General features: G+C 41.9%; 1 protein-coding gene across 9 annotated transcripts in view; it reads left to right on the top strand.

Moving 5' to 3' along the window:
• Nucleotides 1-26,555, top strand: part of NEDD4L (NEDD4 like E3 ubiquitin protein ligase) — a 377,737-nt gene that overhangs the window by 203,494 nt on the left and 147,688 nt on the right. For all 9 annotated transcript variants that reach the window (XM_017890470.1, XM_017890463.1, XM_017890461.1 and 6 more), the window contains 3 exons: nt 10,467-10,548; nt 13,915-13,953; nt 16,992-17,045. In XM_017890470.1, coding sequence (XP_017745959.1) covers nt 10,467-10,548; nt 13,915-13,953; nt 16,992-17,045 — 175 coding nt within the window. The remainder of the gene's footprint in view (nt 1-10,466; nt 10,549-13,914; nt 13,954-16,991; nt 17,046-26,555) is intronic.

Genomic DNA, 26,555 nt, shown 5'->3' with positions numbered 1-26,555 from the left:
CCCCCCGATTCAATTATCTCCCACTGGGTCCCTCCCACAACACGTGGGAATTTTAGGAGCTACAATTTAAGATGACATTTGGGTGGGAACACAGCCAAACCATACCAATCATCTTTCTAAAGTGAGAAAAAAAGTCAGAATTCTGTAACACATTTGTTCCCAGGGGTTTCCAAAAAAGGCTGGCTTTAATGGAGTATTAGTTTGCTAGGGCTGCCATGACAAAGCCCTGTGAACTAGATGGCTAACAACAGAAATTTATTTTCTATCAGTTTTGGAGTTTAGAAATCTGAAATTAAGAGTCAGCAGGATTCTGCTGTCTCTGAGCCCTACAGGAATATCCTGTCTTGCTCTTCTAGCTTGTGAGGTTTGCCAGCGTGCTCTGTGTTCCTTGGCCTGTAAATGACCATCTTCTTGTTGTGTCTTCACATCGTCTTTCCTCTGTGCCTGTTTGTTTCTGTGTCTACCTTTCCCCTGTTCATAAGAACACCAGTCATATTGGATCAGGGCTCAACCTAATGACCTCATTCATTCATTCATTCATTCATACTTTTAAAAATGTTTTTTTCTTTTTTTTTCTTCCTTTCTCCCTCCTTTCCCCCCTTCTTCCCCTTCCTCCCTCCGTCTCTCCCTCCCTCCCTCCGTTCCTCCCTCCCTCCCTCCTTTCCTCCCTCAGGGTCTTGCTCTGTCACCTAAGCTGGAGTACAGTGGCATGATCATGGCTCACTACAGCCTCAACCTCCCTGGCCTAAGCAATCCTCTCACCTCAGCCTCTTGAGTAGCTGGGGCCATGGGTGTGTGCCACCATGCCTGGCTCAGTTTAAAAAAAAAAAAATTTCGTGGAGATAGTGTCTCACTATGTTGCCCAGGCTGGTTTCAAACTCCTAAGCTCAAGGGATCCTCCTGGTCTCAGCCTCCCAAAGGGGCGAGATTATAGGCATGAGCCACTGCCTGGTGACCTCATTTGAACTCGATTACCTCTGTGAAGACCCTGTTTCCAAAGAAGGTCACATTCTGAAATACTGGGAGGACATAGTTCCCCATCTTATGAGATAGAGAATGGGTCAAGATGAGCTGTTCCATTCTTTGTTGGTGTTCAGGCCAGTGCCAAGTTCAAGATCTTTGCTTCAGGGCTTTCCTGGTGCCCCTGGGAATGTGTGTCAGCAACAGGTGTGTCACTGAATGGGTATCACCTGGGGGGCTGCCTGTTTAGATATTAGAAGCTGCCACATCCCCTGTTAACTCCATGTGAGGGAGGAATCCCTTCCCTCCGACAGTTTTGCCTGTGAGAATCAAGTCAGATTTTGCAGTGTGAACTGAGCTGAGTGTAGAGTAAGTTCCCAAGATACTTCTGGCACCATTGTTACTCCCCCACCGAGAAGCCTAGAATGTGTTCAAAGATTGTACAGGAAGGGCTTAGGACAGTGCTCGGCTCATATAAACACTCAGTGGCAAAGAGGTTGATGCTTAAGTACACAGGAAGTGTTTACCAGTGCACGTAATTGTACACCAGTGAGCTCTACCATGCAATTTACCGTCTGTCTGGTACACTGACCCTGTCAGGCCCACTCTCGGTGTGGCACTGCTAACAGGTTTTATTGTTGCTTACTCATTTGAATAGTGTCTCCTTTGGCTAGACCTTTGCCCTGAGCACTGGACACACATAGGTGCTCAGCAGCGTCCCTCTCTGCAATGCAAAGGGAATACTGTGTGCCTCTGTATGCCCAGCTCTAGTCCTGGCATCCCAGGAGCATACGGTGACAGAAGAAATAAAGTCCTGGGAACCAATGACTGCCAAAATTAATTAAAAGTAAGCATCTTTTTTTCCCTGGTTAGTTAATCCAGGCTGAATTCCCTGAGTAGTGCCGTCAGAACTTGCTCTCTTTTTCAGTTAGACACAGCTCAGTGTTGCCTCCATTTTGACATCATGATCATAGTTCCTGGGCTTGGCCAGAACTGTTTTCTTTTTGATTGCAAGGACATGGGTGAGACTGGTCAAGGAATTGACTTTCAGGGTTCCAAGGGAATAATTAGTTCAGAAGTCTGTCCCCATACTTGTTTTCCAGTGCAATCTGTGTCTCTGTGGGTGTTTTTTTTTTTTTTTTTAAGGCTGTGTACTTTATAAATTGGAGATAGAAGGAGCCAATTTATTACAAAAAGAATAAAATATAATTAAACAATTAAAAGTATGTGTTTATAGCTGGGCCTGGTGGCTCACATCTGTAATCCCAGCTATTTGGGAGGCTGAGGCAGGAGAATTGCTTGAACCTGGGAGGCAGAGGTTGCAGTGAACCGAGATTGTGCCACTGCACTCCAGCCTGGGCGAGAGAGTGAGACTCCATCTCAAAAATAAATAAAAATAAAAATGTGTCTTTGGCCAAGTGTAGTGGCTCACACCTGTGATCCCAGCAATTTGGGAGGCAGAGGCAGAAAGATCGCCTGAGGCTAGGAGTTTGAGACCAACCTGGGCAACATAGTGAGACCTCGTCTCTACAAAAAATTTTTAAAATTTAGCCAGGCATGATGGTGCATGTCTGTAGTCCCAGCTACTCAGGAGGCTGAGGTGGGAGGATCACTTGAGCCCAGGAGGTTGAGGCTGCAGTGAGCCATGATCTTGCCACTGCACTCCAGCCTGGGTGACAGAGCGAGACCCTGTCTCAAAAAAAAAAAAAAAAAAAAAAAAAAAAAGAATGTTTTGTGAAGTGCTGGTTGGCTTAACGTTTCTTCTTCTAACCATGAGGGAAGTAGGTGGGCTGTTCTGGTCACTCAGTGTCCTGCCAGACTCACTCTTGAGAGGAAACATTCACTGACTGACATGATCACATCTTGGAGTTTTTTTCTTTGCCTCCTGGTCTTACAACCATTCCTTTTCTTTTACACATCCACAAAAGGGAGGCTGTAAGATCCTCCTTGTCAAGGTTGTTGTAAGGATGAGCGATGATGTCTCTGAGGCACCAGGCACGGTGCTGGCACCCAGAAGCTGCTTAATGATCCTGGAAGTTATGACCATTGCTCATAGTTTTTCCTACATTTAAGATCATCCTTAAATAATTGTCATTGGCTGGGCACTGCAGCTCACGCCTGTAATCCCAGCACTTTGCGAGGCCAAGGTGGATGGATCACCTGAGTCAGGAGTTCAAGACTAGCCTAACGAACACGGAGAAACCCCGTCTCTACCAAAAATACAAAATTAGCCTGGCGTACAGGCGCATGACTGTAATCCCAGCTACTCGGGAGGCTGAGGCAAGAGAATCGCTTGAACCTGGGAGGCGGAGGTTGTGGTGAGCCAAGATTGTGCCATTGCACTCCAACCTGGGCACCAAGAGCGAAACTCCATCTCAAATAATAATAACAACAACAACAACAATAATAATCGTCATTTATCAGCTTCTTTGAGCTCTAAATATATATAGCCAACTTTCACAAAGGTATAATCTGCATTAGAAACACTGTTGTCCGATTTTGGTTCCTCTGGAGGAGGGGTAGATGGCCTCTTTGTGGGCAGGGTCTATGTCTGTTTACCTCTATTCCCCGCCCCACACTTTGGTGCCCACCACAGTCCGTTGTATATGGTGGACACTCCTTGACTATCCCAGGAATAAAATCAATTGTGAAACAGTTTCCAAAAAGGGAACAGTTTTTGTTTCCCCCTTTCCTTATAACCTTATGACTTGCTATCTCTCTTGGCTCTATTATTAATAGCATAAAAGAAAAAGCTGTTTTCTTTACCTGTGGTAGTTGCATATATATGGAGAAAAGGCACAGTAGAATATGCTGGCGATAAACACAAGTCACAGATTGTCATTTTCTTTGGTGACTGAATGGATATTTCAGTAATTTATTGGTGAAACTTTCCTTTTTGTAACTTCCACTGAACAACATTTTTACTGCCAAAAGATAAGGGAACAAAATTTTTTAACAAACTATTTAAGCTTAAATATTTAAATATTTTTATTAGTCACCACATATTAACAAAGTACATATTTTATTAGCACATATTTTATTAGTCAACACATGTATCCACAGCTCTGATGATCTCTATGTAGATGCCTACATAGATAGCTATATAGCTATCATCAGAGCTATGTCTATATGTGTTAGAGACAGATGCACACACAGTTGCTCCCTGGCTCCTAGGGGTCTCTGTGACCCAAGGTTGGGACCCTCAAGTGACTAATTATGGATGGCAAGGGGGCTGCAAGGCCAGAGTTGGTCCTGGCTAGAGATTTCAAGACTTAAGTGGCTGGGAAGGTTTTAGAATGCAGGTAAACCACTAGTTGCTCCAAACAACAAAACCATCATAACGGAAGTATCCAAAAGTGTGTTTTTCCAGCAGTTTCAGAGACTATGCCTGAGCAATAAAGTTTAATGTATTTTTTAGCTGCTTAGGTGAAGAATGCATTTGACTGTAATCTAACCCAGTAATATAATCTCTTATATTTGCTGGAAAATCGTACATAGTTAAGAGTAGTGGCTCATTGCCAGTATTGGTGATGAGTGATGTATTTTAAAATACGCTTCTGCCTTTCAGTAAATCTTGGGCTGAAAGATATGTACATTTTGTTTTCAAAAATTTTCAGTAGTCATCTACTTAAGTCAATTTTCTGGGCAAACAAAATATTTGAAGCCCTTTAGGGTTTGTTATTGAGATGTGGGCTGGCCATGAAATTACAGGGTTCAGTACCTCATTGAAGTGTAACCATTATTAGTTTTTTCGTAACTTTTTTATACTCATAAAAGTAGTACTTGCTCACAGTAGAAACTTAATACAAACCATAAATGACAAAATAATTTGTAAACATCATCTAGAGAGAATGACTATTAACATTTTAGCCTTCTTTTCCTTAATTACTTTCATATATATGTATATTTGAATTAATCACATTTTAGATCCTGCTTATTTCTTAATGTTATGCCATGATTTTCTCTTATGTTAAAATATTATTAGAAAACATGATTTTAGTGGTTTGTAATATTCTAGTATATATGATTGTACCATAATTTATTTAATTGTTTCCCAATTATTGGCCTGGAAGTTTGCTTCTAATTTTTTCTTATTATATATGATGCTGCAATGAGTATCTTTTAGCAGTAAATATTTACCTGCCTCTCTGGTAAAGATTCCTTCTTTGGGATTCTTTCTTTGGGATTAATCCTTAGAAATAAATTTGATGAATCAAAAGGGGTCAACCCTTTGAACGCTTCTGATACTTTTGCCATGTTGTTTCCCAGAAAAGTTGTAATAATTATTCCTTCCGGTAGTAGAGTATTAAATGTCTGCCTCTCTTTAGAAAGTATTACCTTTTTTTCAATCTTTGACAATTTGTTAGATAAAAACTTCAGTTTCAGTATTATTGCATGTATTCATGTATATTTTTCTTCTCACACATTCTAGATTTTTTCTATATTGTTTATAAATGTTTTGTAATTGTTAATTGCTTTATTGAGGATATACGTTATTATGTAACACTTGATGGTAACAGTAAAAGTGGAAAAGAATGAGGAAACCTTCAACAAAACAAGTTGTCATTAACAAACTGGGTTTTGCAGTGCAACTTTCTCTGGGTTAGCTAAATCTTCAATTTGCTGTATGATGCTGTGAAATATGCAGCATCCATGAGCCCTCTGCTCTTTGCCCATAGGGAGCAAAGACACAGTCTTTGTGCAAGCTGTCCCAGTGCCATATTGAGAATCTTCTTTTTACCGCAAATAATTATTGCTTCCTTTGGTTAAGGTTGGGATGCCCCTCAGGAGGCACAGTTGAAAAATGAAGACCTTTCTCGTTGTTCTTATATCCAAGTATCTTGCAAGAACACCTCTATAGCAGGTAGACAAGGCAGGGTGTCATTGCAATCTGGCTGCAGACTGAATGTAATCCCCTTTGATGTTTTGCCCCTTGGAGGCAACTCCTGCCCTCCCCTCTCCCCTTACGACCCTGCCCCCTTAAAATATGTGGAGCTCAGCAAAGACTGTTTATGCTGATAAAAATGAGCAAATAATAGGTGTGAAAGAACATGGAACACTTCAGTGAATCAAATGGAGAGGGTTAAGCATTACCCCAGTAATGATTGGGTAGGAGGACTGTCCTTGTGGAGTGTGTCCCCAAAGGGGTGAGCAATGGAGCAAACCCAGAAAATCTCATTCTCAACTCTCCCTGACAGATGACCTCATCTGCAATGTCTTTTGCTTCATGGTGATAAAGGTGGAATAAGAACCTTGAATAATATTTCCATCTCTGAATTCTTTAAACCCACTTGAGATCAGTGCAGTCCTGCAGTCTCTCTATTAGAACTGGAGCAGAGGCCCAGAGGAGAGAACTGAATTTTCAGCACTGGATTCCATGTTGAGAATGAAAGAGACAATAATTGAAAAGCTTTTCTTTTGGAAATTTTGCAAAATCAGAGTGGGTTTTTGACCAGGATTTCTTGGTGACCTCTCCTGAGAGAGCAAGTGCCTGCGGATTTCCTGCTGAATGTCTTGGCATCTGTCAGACTCCTTATGACTTCATTTTAGTTCAGGGAGTCTGTTTCCTAGCCATTGATTTCATGCACAGTTCCTGGCATGTCTCGTATCTCTAAAGCGATGTCGCCCTTGTATTTTTTTTCCAGGCGTAATTTTTTATGTGACAGTGAGGTGTCTTACTTGTAAGTGAACAGCTATAACCTTCCAAGTGGTTTTTCTGCTGGATTTTATTTACTTTGTGAAAAATACTGAGGAACCTGAGATCCTTCCGGGTGCATTTTGGTGTCTGCCCAACCTTGACGTGGATTTGGAGGCCAGGCTCAAGGCTCAAACTTCTTGTTGGAATAGCACTAAATCATTAGGATCCCCTGAGGACAGACAGTTCAGGCCATCATTATTTGGTAGGCCCTTGCGCACTTACATACAAATGCATCGTTACGAACGTGCAGCAGAAGAGATTCTAGGGCTCCGTGTGTAACGGCAAAATTTGTCAAGAGGCCCAAGACCTGGAGTTGGCATGGACTCCCTCTCCTCCTAACCCACCTACCTGCCACATTCAGTTGGCCACCTTGTTCTTTTGAGTCTACCTTCAGATGAGCAGTCAATCCTTTTTCATTTATGCCGTCTCTCCATTCAGAGCTTTCTTATTCTTTGGCGCAGAAGCCTTCCAGCGGGTCTCACTGCTTGCTGTCTTACCTCCTCCTGATGAGTATGATCATGATTCTTCTGTATTTAGACAACTCCACAGTGAGGATGATGATGGTGGCAGCTAACATTTATGTATGTATGTATGTATGTATGTATGTATGTATTTAGAGACGGATTCTGACTCTGTTGCCCAGGTGCAGTGGTGCAATCTTGGCTCACTGCAACCTCCGCCTCCTGGATTCAAGTGATTCTCATGCTTCAGCTCCCCAAGTAGCTGGGACTACAGATGCACACCACCACACCCAGCTAATTTTTGTATTTTTAGTAGAGACAGGGTTTTACCATGTTGGCCGGGCTGGTCCAGAACTTCTGACCTCAAGTGATCTGCCTACTTTGACCTCCCAAAGTGCTGAGAGTACAGGTGCCTGCTTCCACGCCCAGCCAGCAGCTAACATTTATTAAGTGCTGACTATACTCCTGTCAAGCACTATTATAATTTGTCTTTCCAATGGCCTTTTTATAAGGGAAGTACTACTATTATACCCATTACGTAGATGGTAAAACTGAGGCACAGAAAGGCTATGTAAGTTTCCCAAAGTCATGTACTAATTGATGAAGAGCCAGGGTTTGAGCTCTGCAGGAATGGCTGACTCTTTGTGGCCATTGAGCCGGGACTCCCTCTCCAGCTGCCTTTTCTCCCTGAGCCCTCCTGACTGCAGCCATGCCAGGCTTTTTAATGTTCGGAACCCCAGCTCCAGCCAATCACTGGAGATCTGCCTGTGATCTTTCTGCCTCGTGCCTCCCGGTTCTGTGTGTGCCTTCAGATTCCTATCTGGCAGTGGTATCTGGATGGACCAGTGCATAGAAATCACATGAGACACTCAGTAAATGCAGACTCCTAGGTCCTGACCCTGGAGATTCTGATTAGCAGATCTGAGGTAGGGCCAGGTACCCAGATTTGCACAGGAAGTCAGGGACTACTGCTGCTGACTGCTGTTTTCCCGGATGCTTGGCACACTCTGTCACAATCATGTTTTCATTCCTCTGTGCTGCATTCAAATGGGTAGGGACAGTGTCTTTTGTTTCTGGAACCTGTCTCTTTTCTTGGCATATAGTAGGCACTCAGGAAATGAAGGTTGCTTGAATCCTAGTACCAGTTTACTGTCTCCTTGGAAAGGCTGAAAGGAAGAATATGATGTCTAAGCAGCTTCACTAAGAGAAAACAAAAAGTTTGTAAAATAGAATTTGCCTTCTAATCTACGTGTTCTCGCACAGCATTGAGCTTCCTAGAGAGTCATATTCATGCTAGCCCTGAGTTGTATCAACAGCAGCCACTAGAACGGTAACTTGATGCCAAGAATGAATTCTGGTGAGCTTCATTGTGAGTAAGATTCCCAGTTTGATCATCTCTACCCAGATCCTGTGGGACCTCCATATGAATAATGAGTAGGCGTGGAATATGTAGCATGCTGCAGTTGCCTGGTACCCAGTGTGTAGTGTGAGGTAATCAGTGTCAAATCAGTCATTGTAGCAAGAGTTTGGAGTCAAAAGGAGCAGCAGAGAACCTCAAACATCTCCTAAGAGAGGAAGCAAAGAACAGTTACCTTGGCTGTCATTTATGGGGCTTTTATATTGTATGTTTGGAATGGTGCTGGGTACTAGTATTAATACATGATTTTCTCTCGTCTTTGCAAAACCTGCCTGAGTTAGGAATTGTCATTCCCATTTCATTCATGAGCAGGCTGAAGTTAAGAGTAGTTAAGTACCAGCTGAAAGGGAGGAGGAGCCTGAGAGCAATCTGGGCACCCGTTTCCCCCTCCTCTTATTTATGAATAAATGAATGAGACAGGGTCTGACTCCGTTGCGCATCCTGGAGTGCAGTGGCGCGATCTCAGCCCACTGCAGCCTCTACCTCCCAGGCTCAAGCAATCCTCCCACCTCAGCCTCTGTAGTGGCTGTGACTACAGGTGCATGCCACCACACGCAGCTAAAATTTTTTAATTTTTTTGTAGAGATAGGGTTTTGCCATGTTGCCCAGGCTGGTCTCGAACCCCTGGGTTCAAGCGATCTGCCTGCCTCAGCTTCCCAAATGGTTGAGACTGCAGGCATGAGCCACTGCGCCCAGCCCTCTCCTTCCCTTGAGCTTACGTCCTACTGTCCTGTAGCCAGCTCCAAGGCGTTGGCCTTTGGTTCTGTCTTCAGGCTGAACTCTTATTTCAGGAAGTTTCTTAGTCGATCTTTCATAGAGTTGATCATACCTTAGTACCTACCTGGATGAGCACTCAAGATGTTATGTATTCCCACCTGACTTCTTTATTACTGCTGGAAGATACAGTGTCCCACACCCAAGGATCCCACCCACAATCCCCAGCTGCATGTGTCAATTATTGTGAGCTATTCAAGGGATACAGACTGAGGTAAATGAACCACCAGTGGAAGAATGTGGATGTTTTATTACAGGAAATGCTTAGCTCTTTATTGCAGTTATGTAATAGCTGGCAATCATGATAGCTGAGAGGCATAAAAATGAGAGATAGCAGCAGAGTTTATGGCATTCTTTATAACTGGGGATTCTGTATGTGCATGTGTGTGCACGTGTGTTCTGCACGCATCTCCACAGCACATTCTCTGGAGGTAACAAGACCATCAGGCCTTGAGCTCTTTTATAAGCAACAGATTGTGGCTGGAAATTGAAAATTTAGTTTCTGTAGCTAGAAAATACTCTTTTCAAATGCCATCTAGAACAGTAGTTCTCTGAGTGTGGTTCCTGGGTCAGAAGCCTTGGCATCACTGGGAACGTGTTAGGGATGCAGATTCTTGGGTTCTACCTCGGACTGAATTCAGATTTGGGAGCGGGGCCCAGTTATCTGTGTTTTAATCACCCCCTCCCTCAGGTGAATCTAATATGCTGAAGCCTGAGCCTCACTCCCCTGGAAAGTGACTCCTGTAAAATGGCAGGTGTTGGGTCATGTGAACAGTGGCTGTTTTACCTCCACTAATTACCTAGACGCTAGGAATAAGAATATGGATAAGACCTAAACTAAATTTTCTAGCTGAATTTTGTAAAGTCTGAACAAAATCTGTGTGCCTTTTAATCTTTCTTATAATCTTTTCAGAATGTGTCTTTAAAATTATATATATTTTTTGGCTTCTAAGTAAACATTATTGGCACTGGTTTTGATAGGAACTTTACTCCAAGTGTATTGACTTAGTAGATATGTTAAAAAGGTTATTGCTTAGTTTGTGGAAATAATACAAGCTGAGACTTTAACTGATATTTGCATTTTCATTTAGGTTCCACTGTTTTCTCTTTTGAATGAAAAGTATAATCCTATTAAATCTGAAATATTTTCTTACAGTGATCCGTACGTGAAACTTTCTTTGTACGTAGCAGATGAGAATAGAGAACTTGCTTTGATCCAGACAAAAACAATTAAAAAGGTAGGTGTCGATTTTAACCAAACTTCATTTAAGTCATAATTTAATCCAGTTATGCACAGTCATGTGCTGCATAATGCCCTTTTGGTCAAGGATGGAGTACTTACACAGTGATAGTCCCATGAGATTATAATGGAGCTGCCGTATACAAGTGCATCACTTTTATCTTTTTTCTTTTCTTTTGTTTTTTTGAGATGGAGTCTTGCTCTGTCGCCCAGGCTGGTGTGCAATGGCGTGATCTCAGCTCACTGCAACCTCCACCTCCTTGGTTGAAGTGATTCTCCCGCCTCAGCCTCCTGAATAGCAGAGATTACAGGCTCCCACCACCATGCCTGGCCAATTTTTTTTTTTTTTTCTTTTTTTTTTAAGTAGAGATGGAGTTTCACCATGTTAGCCAGACTGGCCTTGAACTCCTGACCTCAGGTGATCCACCTGCTTCGGCCTCCCAAAGTGCTGGGATTACAGGCATGAGCCACTGTGCCCAGCCCACTTTTTATCTTTTATACTGTATTTTCATTTTAAGCATCTTTCAGTATTAAATCTAGAAGTTTTCCAAGACTTTTCAGTACTAACCCAAGATAGCGATTCAGGTTTTTACTTAAATGCCTACAAAAACAGTATCCTGAAAATGTCATAAGTTGTAACATTTTTTCTTGCACAGAATACAGCAAAAACAAGGATTTGTTTTTGTCTTTGTATGTTTCACAAAGAAACTTAAAGTAATTTAAAATACATTTAATGAAATGGAGCTGTTTGTGGAATTGGTAGGCACACAAGGAATAGTTTAACTTGAAACAACTACTTCTAAAGGAAGCAAAATACTTGGTTAGCTACATAGAAACAGAGAAAATATATTAATAATAAAGCTATACATATATGTATATATCTTATTTTCCTCATTTTTTTGTACATGATTTCATTAAAAATTTGTTTCCATAGGTATGTCTTTTAGTTATTTTTTATTTATTTTGAGAGGGAGTGTCACTCTGTCACCCAGGCTGGAGTGCAGTGGCACAATCTCGGCTCACCGCAACCTTTGCCTCCCACGTTCAAGTGATTCTCCTGCCTCAGCTTCCTGAGTAGCTGGGATTACAAGTGTGCACCACTATGCCCGGCTAATTTTTGTATTTTTAGTAGAGGCGGGGTTTTGCCATGTTGGCCAGGCTGGTCTGGAACTCCTGACCTCAGGTGATCCGCCCACCATAGCCTCCCAAGTGCTGGGAATACAGACGTGAGCCACCATGCCTGGCTGATAAGTATGTCTTAATTTGCCTAACTGCATGTATTTATAGACATATGTAGTGTGTATATATATGTAAATATTTTTACCCTGTATTTGGAGGCTTTATTGAAGATGCATGTTCTCTATTTAAAATACTTGGCTGGGTGCGGTGGCTGGTGGCTCTAATTCTAGCACTTTTGGAGGCCGAGGCTGGCAGATCAATTGAGCCTGGGAGGTTGAGGTTGCAGTGAGCCGTAATCATGCCACTGCACTCCAGACTGGGCGACAGAATGAGAACCTGTCTCCAAAAAAAAAAAAAAAAAAAAAAACCCAATAAAACAAAGCAAACCCCTTTCATCTGTGCTTTAGTATTATTTATGAGTTACTATGATTTTTTTCCTTACCACCTTTAGAGGCGGGTGCTTAGGTAGTCTAACACTTTGCTGAACATTTTCTGGGCAGCATGAGTGCTTTAAAAAATTGTAACTGTCTTGCTGCCATGCAGACGGCCAGGTCCTTTTGTGTAAGGAACCATAACTGCAGTGTGTCCTCCACTTGGCATTGGGACTGGCATTAAAAATCTGTTTTGCAAACAGGAGCCGGTGTTTTGATTAGCAGGGAGGATGCCTGCGAGGGACGGAGGCCATTGTTCCCTGTGTTAGGCGTTGTTGCTGGTTTAGTTTCTAGGCGAGTGGGGGCTGTCTAGAAGGCTCACCAGGAAGGCAGCTGGGAAACTTGATTGCCTGCTGAATACGGAGCCAGGACCAAAGCTGGCGATTGGGGCTATTGCAATGTATTTCCTTCGAAAGGGAGGTCCTCCTCTCTGTCTTTCCACGGTCGAGGGTGTAGCTCTGTAGCTGGGCTTGCTCTGCTTCTCCTGCTGCCCACCTCCTGGTTCGTATGCCTTTGCTGCATTCATCATCCTCCTCTCGTTGTGGTGTTGTGACTGGTTCTCCGTTCGTTTTGTGCTCTCCTGTCTTGTTGCTTTCCTCGCCTGTCATTTCCCATGTGCATTTCCATGAAGCTGCCCTCCGGGACTACAGCCCGAGGCAGGCCAGGCCTGCTGCTCCACTCCCCTCCCCTCGCTCATTACCGTCCTTGGCTTCATTCACACAGGAAAAAAGCATGAACCCCATTATGGATTGAATTCACTGTGGAGTTGTGGGTGGGGAAAGTGCTGAATTTTTTAAAAAGCCGGTTGGGTATTGTGTGAGCTCTGTGTTTCCTATTTTTATGTTGCAATCTATTGATTTTTTTCCATCTCCCTGAACTGATCTATTAAAGGAAATAGATTGATAAAGATAAGTATCATTTTGACTAAAAATATCCATCGCTGTTGGTGAAGTGATGATTTTCAGTCTCCGATTTTACATACAATTTTAAGAGCTGTGTTTAAAAGGCTTATGCATGTGCAGATGCACAAACACACATGTACAGTCTTCCTTCCTAGAACGTACATCCTGTTAGTTTTGGGGGATATCTGGCAGTCCTTTCTTCCGTGCTGAGGACAAAGGTATCCTTGCCATCTCCTTGTGAGATGTATATTTAAGTAGATTGATAGAAAGATGAACAGATGGATGAATGGAGAGGAAGACTGAAGACAAGTAGTTTTAACCTGGTTATTTTGGAGAAACAAAAAATTCACTTTTGGTTTATATTTGGTCTTTTTTTCTTGTTATAAAATCTGATCCTCAGTATTGGTCTCTATAAAATGTTAAGATTTCAATATTTATATAAACAATGAACATATTCAACTTTCCCCCACCTGCTTCATTACTCTGCAAAACAGATTTGTAGCAGGTAGAGGAAAATCAACAAAGTTCATTTCCTTCTTGGTAGAATAATCATATCAATGCTAATTTCTTGAAGGAATTTTTTATATTTTCACGATGACTCCAGGCCTCTGATGTTTTTCCTTCTGGTGATAGAAGCAGTTTAAGGTTTCATATCTATGAAGCATCTGTTTCATAAATACATTCCCTTCCCCTCCAGTTTGGTTTATACGCTAGTCTCAAATAATTGACTAAATGCTTCTCTTAGCTTTTTTTAATCAAAAAAATGTTTAAGCAAATATGTAGACTGTATTATACTAGTAACTGCTAATGTTTGAAAGCCTAAAAGATACTACAAGATAATTTCTTTTCCAGACGCTGAACCCAAAATGGAATGAAGAATTTTATTTCAGGGTAAGTTTTTCATTGTTTGGTAATAATTGTTATTGATACATCCAGGTTGACTATCGCGGTCAGTTCATTGCGAGGAAAAGCTCTTAAATTTTTAATGAGAAATTCCTTTTAGGATGGAAAAATAGGTAGCCTCCTAATGTGTCCCAAATTTTGAAAGACTAGAAGTAGTGGTCACATAATCCGGACTTGTTTCATTGAGGAGTGTTTTGGAAATGTCAAAAGAAAATTATCCAAACACCATGTTTCATCTTTTGAACTCAAACCTCTCTTTAAGAAACAAGATAAAATACCATTTATGGGAACGGTTTAATTCTGTGAGATGGGTTATGAAATATTTTAGAGAGAGTAAAACACTAGAGGCAACATGATTAAAAAGAAACATAAAACTTAGCAATTATGTTCTAGTTGGGAAAATTTTGGTAATTGAAATATTGAGTGCATATTATATGTGTATAATATAAAATTACTTCTGGAATCTAAATATGGTAGAATTAGGTAAGATTTCCTCAACCTTTTATATTTAATATTTAGAATAGCTATATGTCAAAATGACTGAAATATGCGAATTAGCAGAGATTTCTGCTTATTGAGCATTTGTGGTTGCTGTGTTTTACTACTGAAATTTTGGAAATATTAGACTGCTCAGCTATTTAATCGAAAGAAAGGGCTTTCTCTTCAAAATGAAGATATCTTAATTGTATAGTTGTGATATTAAAAACTGCTTACCTCCAGAAATAATCCAGGCCTTCTGATGAGTGCAGATTTCCAAAGGCCAATATTGCCATGAGGTCCATTATAACTGGTCCTGATTTCTTCCTCTCAATCGCAATAGTATTTTTTGTGCTCCAAACTTGGACTACTACATACAGCATCTGCTTTCTATTATGCTCAGAGCTGAAATATGGCACGGATATTTTCATACTTGGTGAAATCCTACGTACAGCCTCTACCAGATGTATTTGAAATTACCCTGTGGAGGACTGAAAAAAAAGTTAATAGGGGCTGATAGATGCTCTTAGCCTTTAGTTAACTCTCAAATACAGCTTTCCACTTGTGAACCTCTAAAGTGTTTAGACTCTGAACTTTCAGTGGAACACTGGCCACAGTTACATCAATGTTAGTACATCCCATACTTTTTTCAACTAATCTTGGCAGTAGGCATATTTAAGTTTTATTTTTGTTCGTTTTTCTTAAGGTTTGTTTGTTTGTTTTGTTTTGTTTTTTGAGATGGAGTCTCGCTTTGTCACCAGGCTGGAGTGCAGTGGTGCGATCTCAGCTCACTGCAACCTCTGCCTCCTGGGTTCAAGTGACTCTCCTGCCTCAGCCTCTCCTGAGTAGCTGGGACTATAGGCATGTACCACCATGCCCGGCTAATTTTTGTATTTTTAGTAGAGACGAGGTTTCATCACGTTGGCCAGGATGGTCTCGATCTCCTGACCTCGTGATCCACCCGCCTCAGCCTCCCAAAGTGCTGGGATTACAGGTTCTTAACATCTTTTATATTTATTCATTTTACAAATCTTTATTGGGTGCCTACCATGTGCTAGCTCCTGCCTGTAGCCTGTGGTCGCATTGGTGAGCAGTGCAACCCTTTGTAGAGCTTCTAAACAGAGAGCAAACTCCGTCTGCTTGTTCTGTCGCTAGGCTGCAGGCAGACCACAGGACCAGAAGCACAAGTTAAGCTATCTGTGCTTGTATGGTCAAGTGTTATTTCATGGGTTCTCCACCATGAAGCAGCGAGGGCCTAGGTCACCTCTCTGGCTTTACCATTTAGAGCCTTAGTGACCCTGGAAAGGCCACCTGAGGACTCTCAATCTCCCTGGGATCCTTTATCTCTCACATAGGAGAGAGAATGCTTACTTGGAAGGGTTGTTTCCAGGATTTGCATGCAATTATGTAAATGAGAACATGTAGCTCTATGTCACACACATGGTTGGTGCTTAGTAAATGATACCTGAGTTTGAAAGATGATATGGGCCATTTTGGTGAGGTTTTGGTAAAGAAAAGGAAGCAAAAAGATATTGAAAGCCCAGTAGCTCTGACATTGCCCCACAGTTCCAGGTCTGTCTAATGGTTCACAGCCTAGGCTCTGGAGACAGGCAGGACAGACCTAGTGCAGATCCTGGTTGCCCTACACATTAGTTGTGGGCTCATGGGCAAGTTACTTCACTGAACCTCAGGGTCTCGGCTCCTCATTTATGAAATTGCGTGATAGTTATACACCATAGGATTGTTGTGAAGATTAAAGGAGATCAGATTGTTGATATTCAGTAACAAGACAGTGCCTAAAAAATAAGCACACAGGCTGGGCACAGTGGCTCATGCCTGTAATCCCAGCACTTTGAGAGGCCAAGGCATGCAAATAGCTTGAGCCCAGGAGTTCAAAACCAGCCTGGGGAACATGGTGAAACCTTATCTCTGCAAAAAAAATACAAAAATTAGCCAGGCATGGTAGTCCAGGCTACTCAGGAGAGTGAGGCAGGAGGATCAATTGAGCCTGGAAGGTTGAGGCTGCAGTGAACCATGATCATGCCACTGCAGACCAGCCTGGGCAACAGAACAAGACCCTGTCTCTGTCTGTCTGTCTGTCTGTCTCTCTCTCTCTCTCTCTACACAGACACACACACACTTGTAAGCTATTACAATCTTCTTCATTATTTTTATCATTACTATTACTGCTATCAGGCCTAAGAAATATCCTCAGGAATAGACATTTTTTGATCTACAGTCATGAGAATACCTTGTATAGAGGTTAGGAACTCTTTAAAGCTATTTACAACTATCCTTTCTTATTTTAGAAAAACAGCTAAGAGTCTTTTCTTCTTTGCTATGCCTAAATTCGGGGCAGTATAATATAGAAATCAGTGATAGGAAATTTGATTTAGTACACCTAGAATTTCCAGAACAGTAGGATAATTGTTCACATTATACAATTGAGCTGGGCTCATTGTAAAGCAGTATTTTATTCTTTCTGTTCCGTACGTCGCTGTTCGAATGATTCCAGCTCATTTAAAAAATACTATTTATGTTCCTTATAGGTAAACCCATCTAATCACAGACTCCTATTTGAAGTATTTGACGAAAATAGACTGGTAAGTGGATGCCTGTATTTGAATTTTGCTTCATTTTGTATTAACTGGATTTTCAGAGCAGCATCTTTAGAACTTTTGTTTATGTTGTACTTATGACAGTATATGTGCCCAAAAAGAAGACTGTTTTTGTCCCACTGCTAGTTTGACATTCAAAATCCTAACAAATACTTCTATGTTGCTAGGATAAAAAATGTATTTGTATGTGTGTGTATTTTTATTGCAGTTAATGTTAACGAAAGTCACTGGTGATAGTATTAGCCCGTATGCTCATGCTCTAATGTTGGGAATACAGAACGGTAGGCAGATTCTCTAAAGAGGCCATCAAGAATGTAAACAAACTTTGCTCAGTTTTTAAATGAAAGCCAGACCCTAATATTGGGATGCATTCAGTAGCAAATCTATGGTAATTCTCTCTGGTAAAATAACAATCTAATTAACCGTGTATAGCAAAAAGTGAATCTACGTTTAGCAGGTAAAGTCAAGCTGTATTTTAAAAATGGTTGCTTTCTCAAGAGAGAACCTTAGAACGTACCTTTACAGAACCGAAGATATGCCTGAGGCATATAACAGATATAAAGTAACATTTTATATGTAGATTGATACATATATAATATGTTTATGAAGATCGATACATAAATAACTGATATGATTTCATTTTGTTTTTATTTTTATTATTTTAGAGAGAGGGTCCCCCTCTGTCACCCAGGTTGGAGTGCCGTGGTGCAGTCAGAGCTCACTGTAACCTCAAACCCTTGGGCTCAAACAGGCCTCCAGGATAACTAGGACTACAGACATGAGCCACCATGCCTGGCCAGATTTCATTTTAGAAATGGGCTTTATGAAGCACATTTTGCTTTCTTAACTAACTAAAACGTGTACATCAAGTGGCTGTGAACCAGGTGTTCCAACTATGAAAATGAGCACTACCGTGTTACGTCCCTAAGGTACCTTCAGAAGTGACGCTATAATTCAGTGCAGTCAGTCATTCTCAGATTTACCCTCCCTGAAGCTTGTATGGTATGTTGACTGGTTCAAAGGTATTCTTAAGAATCCTTTCTGCAGAATTCAGCTGAAACTCCAGATTTTTTAATAGCTGGACGTTAACCGAATATTTGAACTAGAGGAGCCTCATACAATAACTCATTTAACTCCTGTTCTTATAGATGAGAAGAACCAGGTCTAGAGCCTTTACATAAGCACATCAGTCAGTGGAGATGCCAGGGGCTGACCTGCTGGCCTCCTAAGTCCCAGCCCAGTGGTAGTTTGGTTGGTATTATTCTCCAAAAGAGAAAACAGATTCTGGCCTACCATCCTAGTATCTTTTCCATTAAAGTAAGGGATGTTGGGTGATGAACAATCCTACAGTGTAACTAAACCACTTTTGTTGTATGCATAAAAGTACTTTCTTGTGAGACTGAATGAGAGATTCTGCTGAGGGTGCAGTTCTTGTCTCTCCATCTCTCACCCAGTGAGGACCAAGTGAGTTAAGCAGTATTGAGTAGTACAGCAGTACGTTCCTGGAGACATGGGTGTGTCTGTAGACTAATCCTTATTCTCCAATTATTGAGTATAATATCTTTCCTTTAACATGAGGAAGGGGTCAAATTTGAGGAAAAACGGCCTCTTGTTTGATGTGTTTTAGTTCGTTATTTTCTTCTATTAAGAGAAATTTACTGTTAAAAAACTGTTTCCCATTTCTGTATCTGAAATAACGACTGTAGTTGAGGTGATCTTGCCCTGGGTCTGAAATTATGCTTCCAAATCAAAAGGGACTTTGAATACAAAACTTTTAAGAAATCTTGTGTGAATACAAGCTGTATCTGAAAAATTGTGTTTTATAATATTGATGCCTAGTTTTGCCCCAGGCCATCTGCAGTGTGGTTACTATGCAAAGAATGCTGGTGTTGCTGTTTTATTTTTCTTTGTTGGCTATTAACCCAGCAGAGACAATATGTGGCTCTGGTAGCACTTGGAAGTTCTAGCATTACACAGACTAGCTTCCATTTCTCTCTAGAGGTCATTTTTGGCATTTAAAACACATGCTTTAAGAAAACAGATTTGGATGTATGTAAACACAGGGTTAATCCACCACACCCTGGATGCTAGAGCTGTTAACAAAGTCATGCTTTGCAGATTTTAAAATAAACTTTTTTTCACTCTTGCAGCTTGGTATTTTCCCCTCCTATTTTTTCACCCCCTCTAAATAAGCCTCTTTGTTAAATAATTGGTGTTTCTGGATCATAGAAAATAGTGAGTTTAAAATACAGCATATTTCCAAGCTAACTACAAATCTGAGGACAGTTTTTCGACTGTGCACCTTTCCTTTCATTTCTTAAATCTTTTTTGGTCCTTTGCAAACATGGCAAGATTCTATATTTGTGTCCCAACTGTGGTAATATTGCTGACTTCATACTGGAAAGCAGTCAGCTCTAGGCAGCATTTCTTCTGTATGGTATTTAAGTTAAATTATTACCACACACACACACAAAAAAATCCACATGCACTCCCTTCTTCCATTTTCCTTTTGTTTTTTGTTGTTGTTATTGTTTGTTTTTTCGTTGATGTTTTCTTTCCTACCTGGCATATGGGAGACAATGTATTCTCCAGCTGGGTTCCTTTTCTCTGGTACTTTGGTGTCTGCCAGTCATGTGTGAGCTACACACACGTATACACCTTTTAAATGAAAAATGCTGTGATAGCAGGAGGCCAACTGGGTGTGTAGCAAGTCGCGCCCCCTCCCCTCCCTTTAGCTATTTTGTTACTTGTAGATCCTGGTCTAATTATTTAGCATTAAATGGACACTAACTCTGTGGGGTGTGTAATCGTATTTATAGTACTGTTTTATTAGTTTGCATTCCATCCTGGTAGTGTAGTGATGTCATAAATAACAGAAACATGGTATCCGATGCTTGGGAAGGGGTTTACCCGGTGGCCAAGCCATATTTTACTTGTCATTATTCCATGTGTGGTGGGAGGTGGGGAAATACCATGTGTGCTGTTAAACATGCCAGGTCCCTGCACAGGTTAGACAGAGTCCCAGTGCTGTGCTCCACTGGGAAAGAAATGCCCTGCGAATGTAATGTGGTTTAGATTTATAGCAGCGTGGCTTGCAGTGTGTTTGCTGCCTTAGTCAGCTGTGAGAGCGCCCTGCTGGGGCCACTCCTTTCTGATGGAAAAGCAGCAGCTGGGAAGGTGCTGTTTCAGGCTCTTGCTGTTTAAAAAAAAAGAGCGAGTGGGGGAAAACTCTAAGTCCAGAAGCTGGCATTGGAGGGGGAGAGCGCGGTCATGTGGTTCTGGCCACCCTACCCTCTGTCACAGTGTGGATGAGAGCTTTTTGCTCTTATCCAATCATGCCTGGAATGCCGCTTGCCACTTGGGTTATTTCTGCTATCTGTCGCTCCTGGTGCCGCAGTGCTAACAGTTTGGCAGATGGGACACTTTTTCTTGGAGTTTGTGTCTTTGGTTTGTGACTTCTGGCAGTGCCGGGCCTGTTGTTGCCGCTCTCCCTCGCCCTCCTGGCCCCCCTGGTCACCATGGCCCATCGGCTTCGGTTTCATTTTGGCTCTGGTCGCAGCAACACAGCCCCCGAATCAGAGATCCTAGACCAGGAGAGAGAAGACGACTTCTTCATGGCATTCCACACCCTACCACGGAGGAGCAGCCCACACCCCTTCGCCCAGAACGGAGGGGAGGATGGCGACGGAGGCCTGCAGGGAGGCGTGGGCGCGCTCAAGCGGAGCTCGTCCATGTTCATCCCGCAGCTCCTGACCAGCATCGACGCCCGCCCCACGTGCAGCTCCTCGGTGCAGATCTCCCTGCAGCGCAAGGCCGCGGACGGGGCCACCGACGGGTGCGGGCCGCCCGAGGGCGCCGACGATGGGCCTCCGTGCGCCACGCCGGACCCCGGAGGACCAGGCCTCCGCCACCGCCTCACGAGGCCTCGCCCAGGCAGCCCAGAGCGGTGCCGCGAGCCTCGCCTGAGGGAAGGGAACCCCCGGAGCTCCTCGGAGGCAGCCGGGACCCGGGGCTCAGGTCACGGCACGTGCGGCCGCCGCGCGATGCGGTGCCCGGGCCCGTGACTGCCGGAGGAGGCTGCCCCGGCCTGCGAACAGCACCGTGCCTCCAGCGCCGAGTCGCCAGGTGAGGCTGTGCTCCTCGGCCCCGAGCCAGGCGGCGCAGCGGGCGGTAGAGCCCAGGCGCTGGTCCCGCAGACATGTTCCGATGCTTCTGGAAGCTACGAGGCACAGCTAGGATGTTTTGATACTTCCATATGCCAGCAAAGCCACAGCACAGGTGCTCACGGTCAGGCAGGACCTCAACTTTGGCTCACGGGCACAAAGGGGACAGGATATGGTGACCGTATACCTCCGCATTCGGCGAGAGGAGCACCTACGTACCCAGCGCAGCCCCGAAGGGAAAGAGGGAAGGCCCAACGGAAGATCGGAGGAGACGCCCGGAGCACCGCCTCGGCTGGCCGGATGGCTCACACGAAATACCGCAGGACAAAACCCGCAGAGAGGACTCCGCAGAGCCAGTGGCATTTAAGATCAGGCAGGCGTCAGAAACGCAGGGCAGCAGCATTTTAGAATTCTTGTAACCCGGGGGCCGAAGAAGTTCCCCAGAATCACGAGGAAAAAGCGCCAAAGCCCAGTTCCCACGGTGAGCCGACGCCACGTTAAGTTCACGAAGTGTTTACATGCATGTTTACTGATTTCACTTTGGATGCTTACTCTAGCGGCGTAACCAAAATAAACCTCAACCTCTGCTCTCCGGAGTTTCCCCTGCTTACAGGCTGGGATACATGAAATGTTTGACCGAGTCTGGCACGATGAATTTGTGGTCCGAGTTGGTGCCGCAAAACCACCATTATCTGGCAAATGTCTTCTGAATGGTCCTCAAAGTCAACAGGAACTTTTGTCTGTTTGAAATCCAAGCAGAATACCTTCCCCCTGCTTTTATTTTTATGAATAGAAGAATTTGGAATAAAAATTTCATTCTTTAATCTGCCCCAAAAACACAGTCAAGTGCCCAAACATGTTGAATGGTGGAAGACGTTTAAAAAACTGCTTGCAAAATACTAACTTGTTGGACAATACTTTTAAACATATACATCAGTGATCGGAAAGGTGAGATATTGCAGAAGAGCCTGAGTTTCGTCTCTTAAAGTGTAAAGTAGGGATTACAAGTTTGGGAAAATATGTTATATCTGTCCTGGCCCTTTATTGCTGATGGGGTACAGTCAGTCGACTTGTTATCTAATTGCATGGGTATTTGTTTTATTTTTTTTTGTTTTTTTGTCCATTAAGTAATACTGAACGAGAGTAGTGTCACTTGTGGCATAGCAACATTACTGTCCCACAAGTGACACTACTAAGATACTAAGAGATGTGTTTTTAAAACAACTGGGTTATGGCCCAAGGCTAGGGGAAACTGATGGGGACTCATTAATGGTCAGATGGCATGCCGTGCAATTTAACACTGTCCACTTGAGTGTCCAAGCCGGAGATGCTGTATATAGAATAGTAAGTACCCTGTCTCCAGCTGTGGAAATAGACGCCTTAGAACAGATTCTGGCCTTCCTGTTTCTCTGTTCCTGATCGCTCCCTTTCAGTGAAATGGAGTGCAGAGAGACAGCTGCACACTCCATCCGACCAGGCATATGATGACTCTGCAGCTTTCGTAGAGTGGGATGAAAAGTTTAATCAGTTCGGTTTCTTTTACTAGTAATCACTAGCCAGTGAGTGCTTTCTCTTAAAGAACAAGCTCCTTATATTTTGAATTGGATATTTTTTCTCCTGAATTTTGTGTGACTGCCAATTTGAGGATGGGATTAGTAAATGTCTAGGGGACTTTTTGTTTGGATTTCACTTGTGAATGGTGATTTAGAAAAGTGGGTGTCTGAGTATTACTCTAGAATTGTATTGTCTTTTGTTGCTTTGTGTTCAGAAATACGTTTCGTCTTTCAAGTAAACGTTGTCGCTCCTCCATCATTGGTTGTCATCATTTTGAAGATACAATCAGATGCTTAATGAAAATTTATTCTTCTTCTTCTCTTTCTTTCCATGTATCTCCTTTCTTTCATTATCTCAAACTCTTCTGTTGGGAAACAGCTAAGTGCTTTGCCTTGGTCGGAACCTATACCATATATTACACAATGGTACAAATTTTGTCAGAGTTTTGATATTATAGTAGCCTTTAACCCCCACCCCAACAAGTTACCATCGTGACAGTTGTAGGCTTTGTTCGGCAGCACAATTCCATGCTGAACTTGGACCACTTGATGCATGAAGATTGACAAAAATATATTTCCTAAAGTTTGATAACTATTCAGTTGTATTATCAAAAACTGAAATCACTTTGCAGTTCAGATATAGAGGACAAAGGGATTCATACAGTTAAACTCAAAAAAGATCAAACTCATTAGGTTTGAACTTTCAAATGTAATTAGAAAACAAATCGAATAAACTAAAACTTATGTGTACCTTGCTTAAAAGGGCTAGTCTAACTTGCAAGGACTATGTAGTGAAAAACAAGTTTCTACACATTTGGAGAATATAAATTCTGAAATAAAGAGCTTTTCTTGGAGAGTAAGTTCCAACTAGTGAACAGTAGTTCACATTTTCATATGTGTGTATTTTTGTGCACATACATAAATTAGTACATGGTTAGTAAGCTGGTTTTCCTTTAAGCAAAACGATTTTTCTTCAAAAAACAAAACCCAAACTGGTCCCATAACAAAACCGCCTGCTCCATTCAGCAACTTTGTACGCATTTCAGATGGACAGGGGTGTTAAGTTTAGGCAGCAGCTGCCACCGCCTTACTTATCTTGAAGGAAAACATTCACTTGGGCGTCTACAGTCTGGCTGCCACCAAGCTTTTTTGGCGTTTCAAATATCCACTCCTTTGGTCTGAAGGACATTACATTATTAAGTTTACATGAAAAATTAGCTAGAATCTGTTGCAGTTTGGTGTTGGAACGCTATGGAAAGTCTTCCTAGATTTGGGAATACCACTCGGGATTGATTTGACAATGTGCTCATATTTCATAAGCTATACTTTAGACCTTATTACAAGATTAAGTTGTTGAGTACTTTTATCTGTGACTCCCAAACATCCTGCCACGACTAAATCTAAAATGTAACATGACTCCAAAAAATGTTAACCCACTAAATTATTAGAAAAAATACAGGGGAAACCCTTGTGATGATACGTTTTCCACCTGGTCTGGCGCTGTCCGTAGACAAGAATTCATTCGTATAGTCATCAATTATAATCAGTTAAAAATTTTCAGAATTGTTAGAATTGACCAGTTTAGTCTGTGACAGTCATTAGCAGTCATTTAGTGAGTAACTTAGTTATTTTCTTATAAATTCGCTTTTGGGTTATTTGATTTGGTTCCAAGCCACTTAACTGCATTATTCTGAGGAAGTTGGACCAACATTTACCAGCATTTGTGCCCCCTTTGTATGCCACTTTGTGCATAATAACTGTGAAACTCTGCATTTTACAAGCTTGAGGAGCCAGTTTTCTAATCTCATTGGTGTTACGAAGTACTCAAGGTCTACTGTGTATATAACATTACACCCGTTACTTGGAAAGTTTCAGGGACTATCTGAGTGTCTTGCTGACACAGTTTGTAATGTAAACAGAGGGAGGAGGGGCCCACCCAGACAAAAGCAGTAATTCTAACACCTACTGCATATGCTGTTGAAGAAGAGAGCGTTCTTTCATCTCAAGCTCTCTGGACTTTCCTCTGTGTCCTCTCAGTGGACATATACTTCACAGAAGTAGTGTAGTAATCCCTTGTGATTAAAAATTCCTTTTATTGAACAACAAAGGCATATCCAAATTCTTTTCATTTGGGGGAACTTTAGTTTGAGTGTCTTTTACAGAAGATGTTTTTAATATACAGACATTTTTTGAGATTAATGTTAGTTGATGTCCCTTTTTTACCCTAAAAATAACTCGAGTATCCAGTGTATTAACCAGCCCTTTATTTTAAAACATAACAACACAGGAGGCTAAGGTGGGAGGATTGCTTGAGCCCGGTAGTTTGAGATTACTATGTTTCTGCCACTGCTCTACAGCCTGGGCAACAGAACGAGACCTTGTCTCAAAAAAAATAAAAATAAAACATAATATTGTAATGGATAAGAAAACCAAGCAGCATTCTTTTCATTGACTTGGTTTCTGATCGGATTCTATCAGCTTTCTTCTCTCATGTATAGTAATGCTCTCTCTTAATGTGGTTTTATTGAGAATAAACCAATATATAGCTTAAAATGTCACCTGTTTTCAGGGATGTTTTGAAAAGTTGGATAGACAGTGCACAAGGTTGACACCGATATGTTTGTAAACAGAAACTGTACATGGCTTGCAGCATAGCTCATGTTTCTGTAGCACTTCACAATTTGAGGAATGTTTTGTTTATGTCACTTAATGTTTATGGCTGTCCCATTGTGGAGGCATTATCTCACTTGCCCTCCCGTGTGAAATAGTGTTATTTCACTGTTTCAGATGAAAGGATGTGATACCAGTGTTAGGTGTAATAACATTATGTGTATATCATAGTGTATACTGTGATATCACTTTGTGCACCCATAATGGGAATGTGTATTTATGTGTGTGTGTATATTCGTACAATTAAAAAGTATGTGTTAAGTCAAAAAGCAGTTTAATGCTTCCTGTGATGTGAGTTTTGTTGAAAAGTTTAGAGATGATAACTTCATTTGGTGCCTTGCAGCACTGGCCTGAAGGCGAAAGAAGGCTTCTTTGGGGACCCAAAGAGCCATCCTCTGCAGTTTACTAGTTTTTTGTCCTGGAGGACTTAGACTCCTCTCTAAGCCTATTCCTTATCAGTGAGTTTGAGGATAAAAATGTCCAGCTCGTAGGTTCATAGTTAGGTTTAAATGAAAGTGTCCATGGAAGTACCTGATTGATGAACCAGATATCTGTAATATACAAGCCTTTCCCCTAGGAGATTAATTGGGTTGTGAACAGTCATTTTTTGATCAGCATGGCATTTAACACAAGGACAACGTCCATTTATGGCATACCTGGAAATGTTTAATAACTAGCTTTGATGCTCTTTTTGCTGTCATCTCATCTTTCCGAAGTATTTGTCCCTAACACCAAATGCAGTCTTGGAAAATAATTGCTTCCCGAACTATGCATTATAGAAAAGGACTCTTAAGTATATTTACTGTGTAGATTTTGAAGCGTTATAACATTTTGTCTTGCATTTCTAGCATATTTTTTACCATGTCATTGTGCTGTAATATTTCCGGTGGTTGAGTCTACTGTTACTTTGGTATAGACCAAGGCTTTCAAGAAACAATATAGTGTTATCTCTACAAAATTTCCACATTGTGTGACTTTAAAATGAGGGAGATATTTGGGAGTATGTTTTATTTTAGATGCTGTCTTTTAGAGAGTTTTCGTAAATGGTGCAGCTGCTTCTCTTGGCTAAGCCTGGAGGCAAAATTCCTAGTCATTGAAATAAATCTCTA

Source organism: Rhinopithecus bieti, unplaced genomic scaffold (assembly GCF_001698545.2).
Source record: "Rhinopithecus bieti isolate Rb0 unplaced genomic scaffold, ASM169854v2 scaffold_17861, whole genome shotgun sequence".
Lineage (NCBI taxonomy): Eukaryota > Metazoa > Chordata > Mammalia > Primates > Cercopithecidae > Rhinopithecus > Rhinopithecus bieti.
This window is presented reverse-complemented; position numbering and strand designations above follow the sequence as displayed.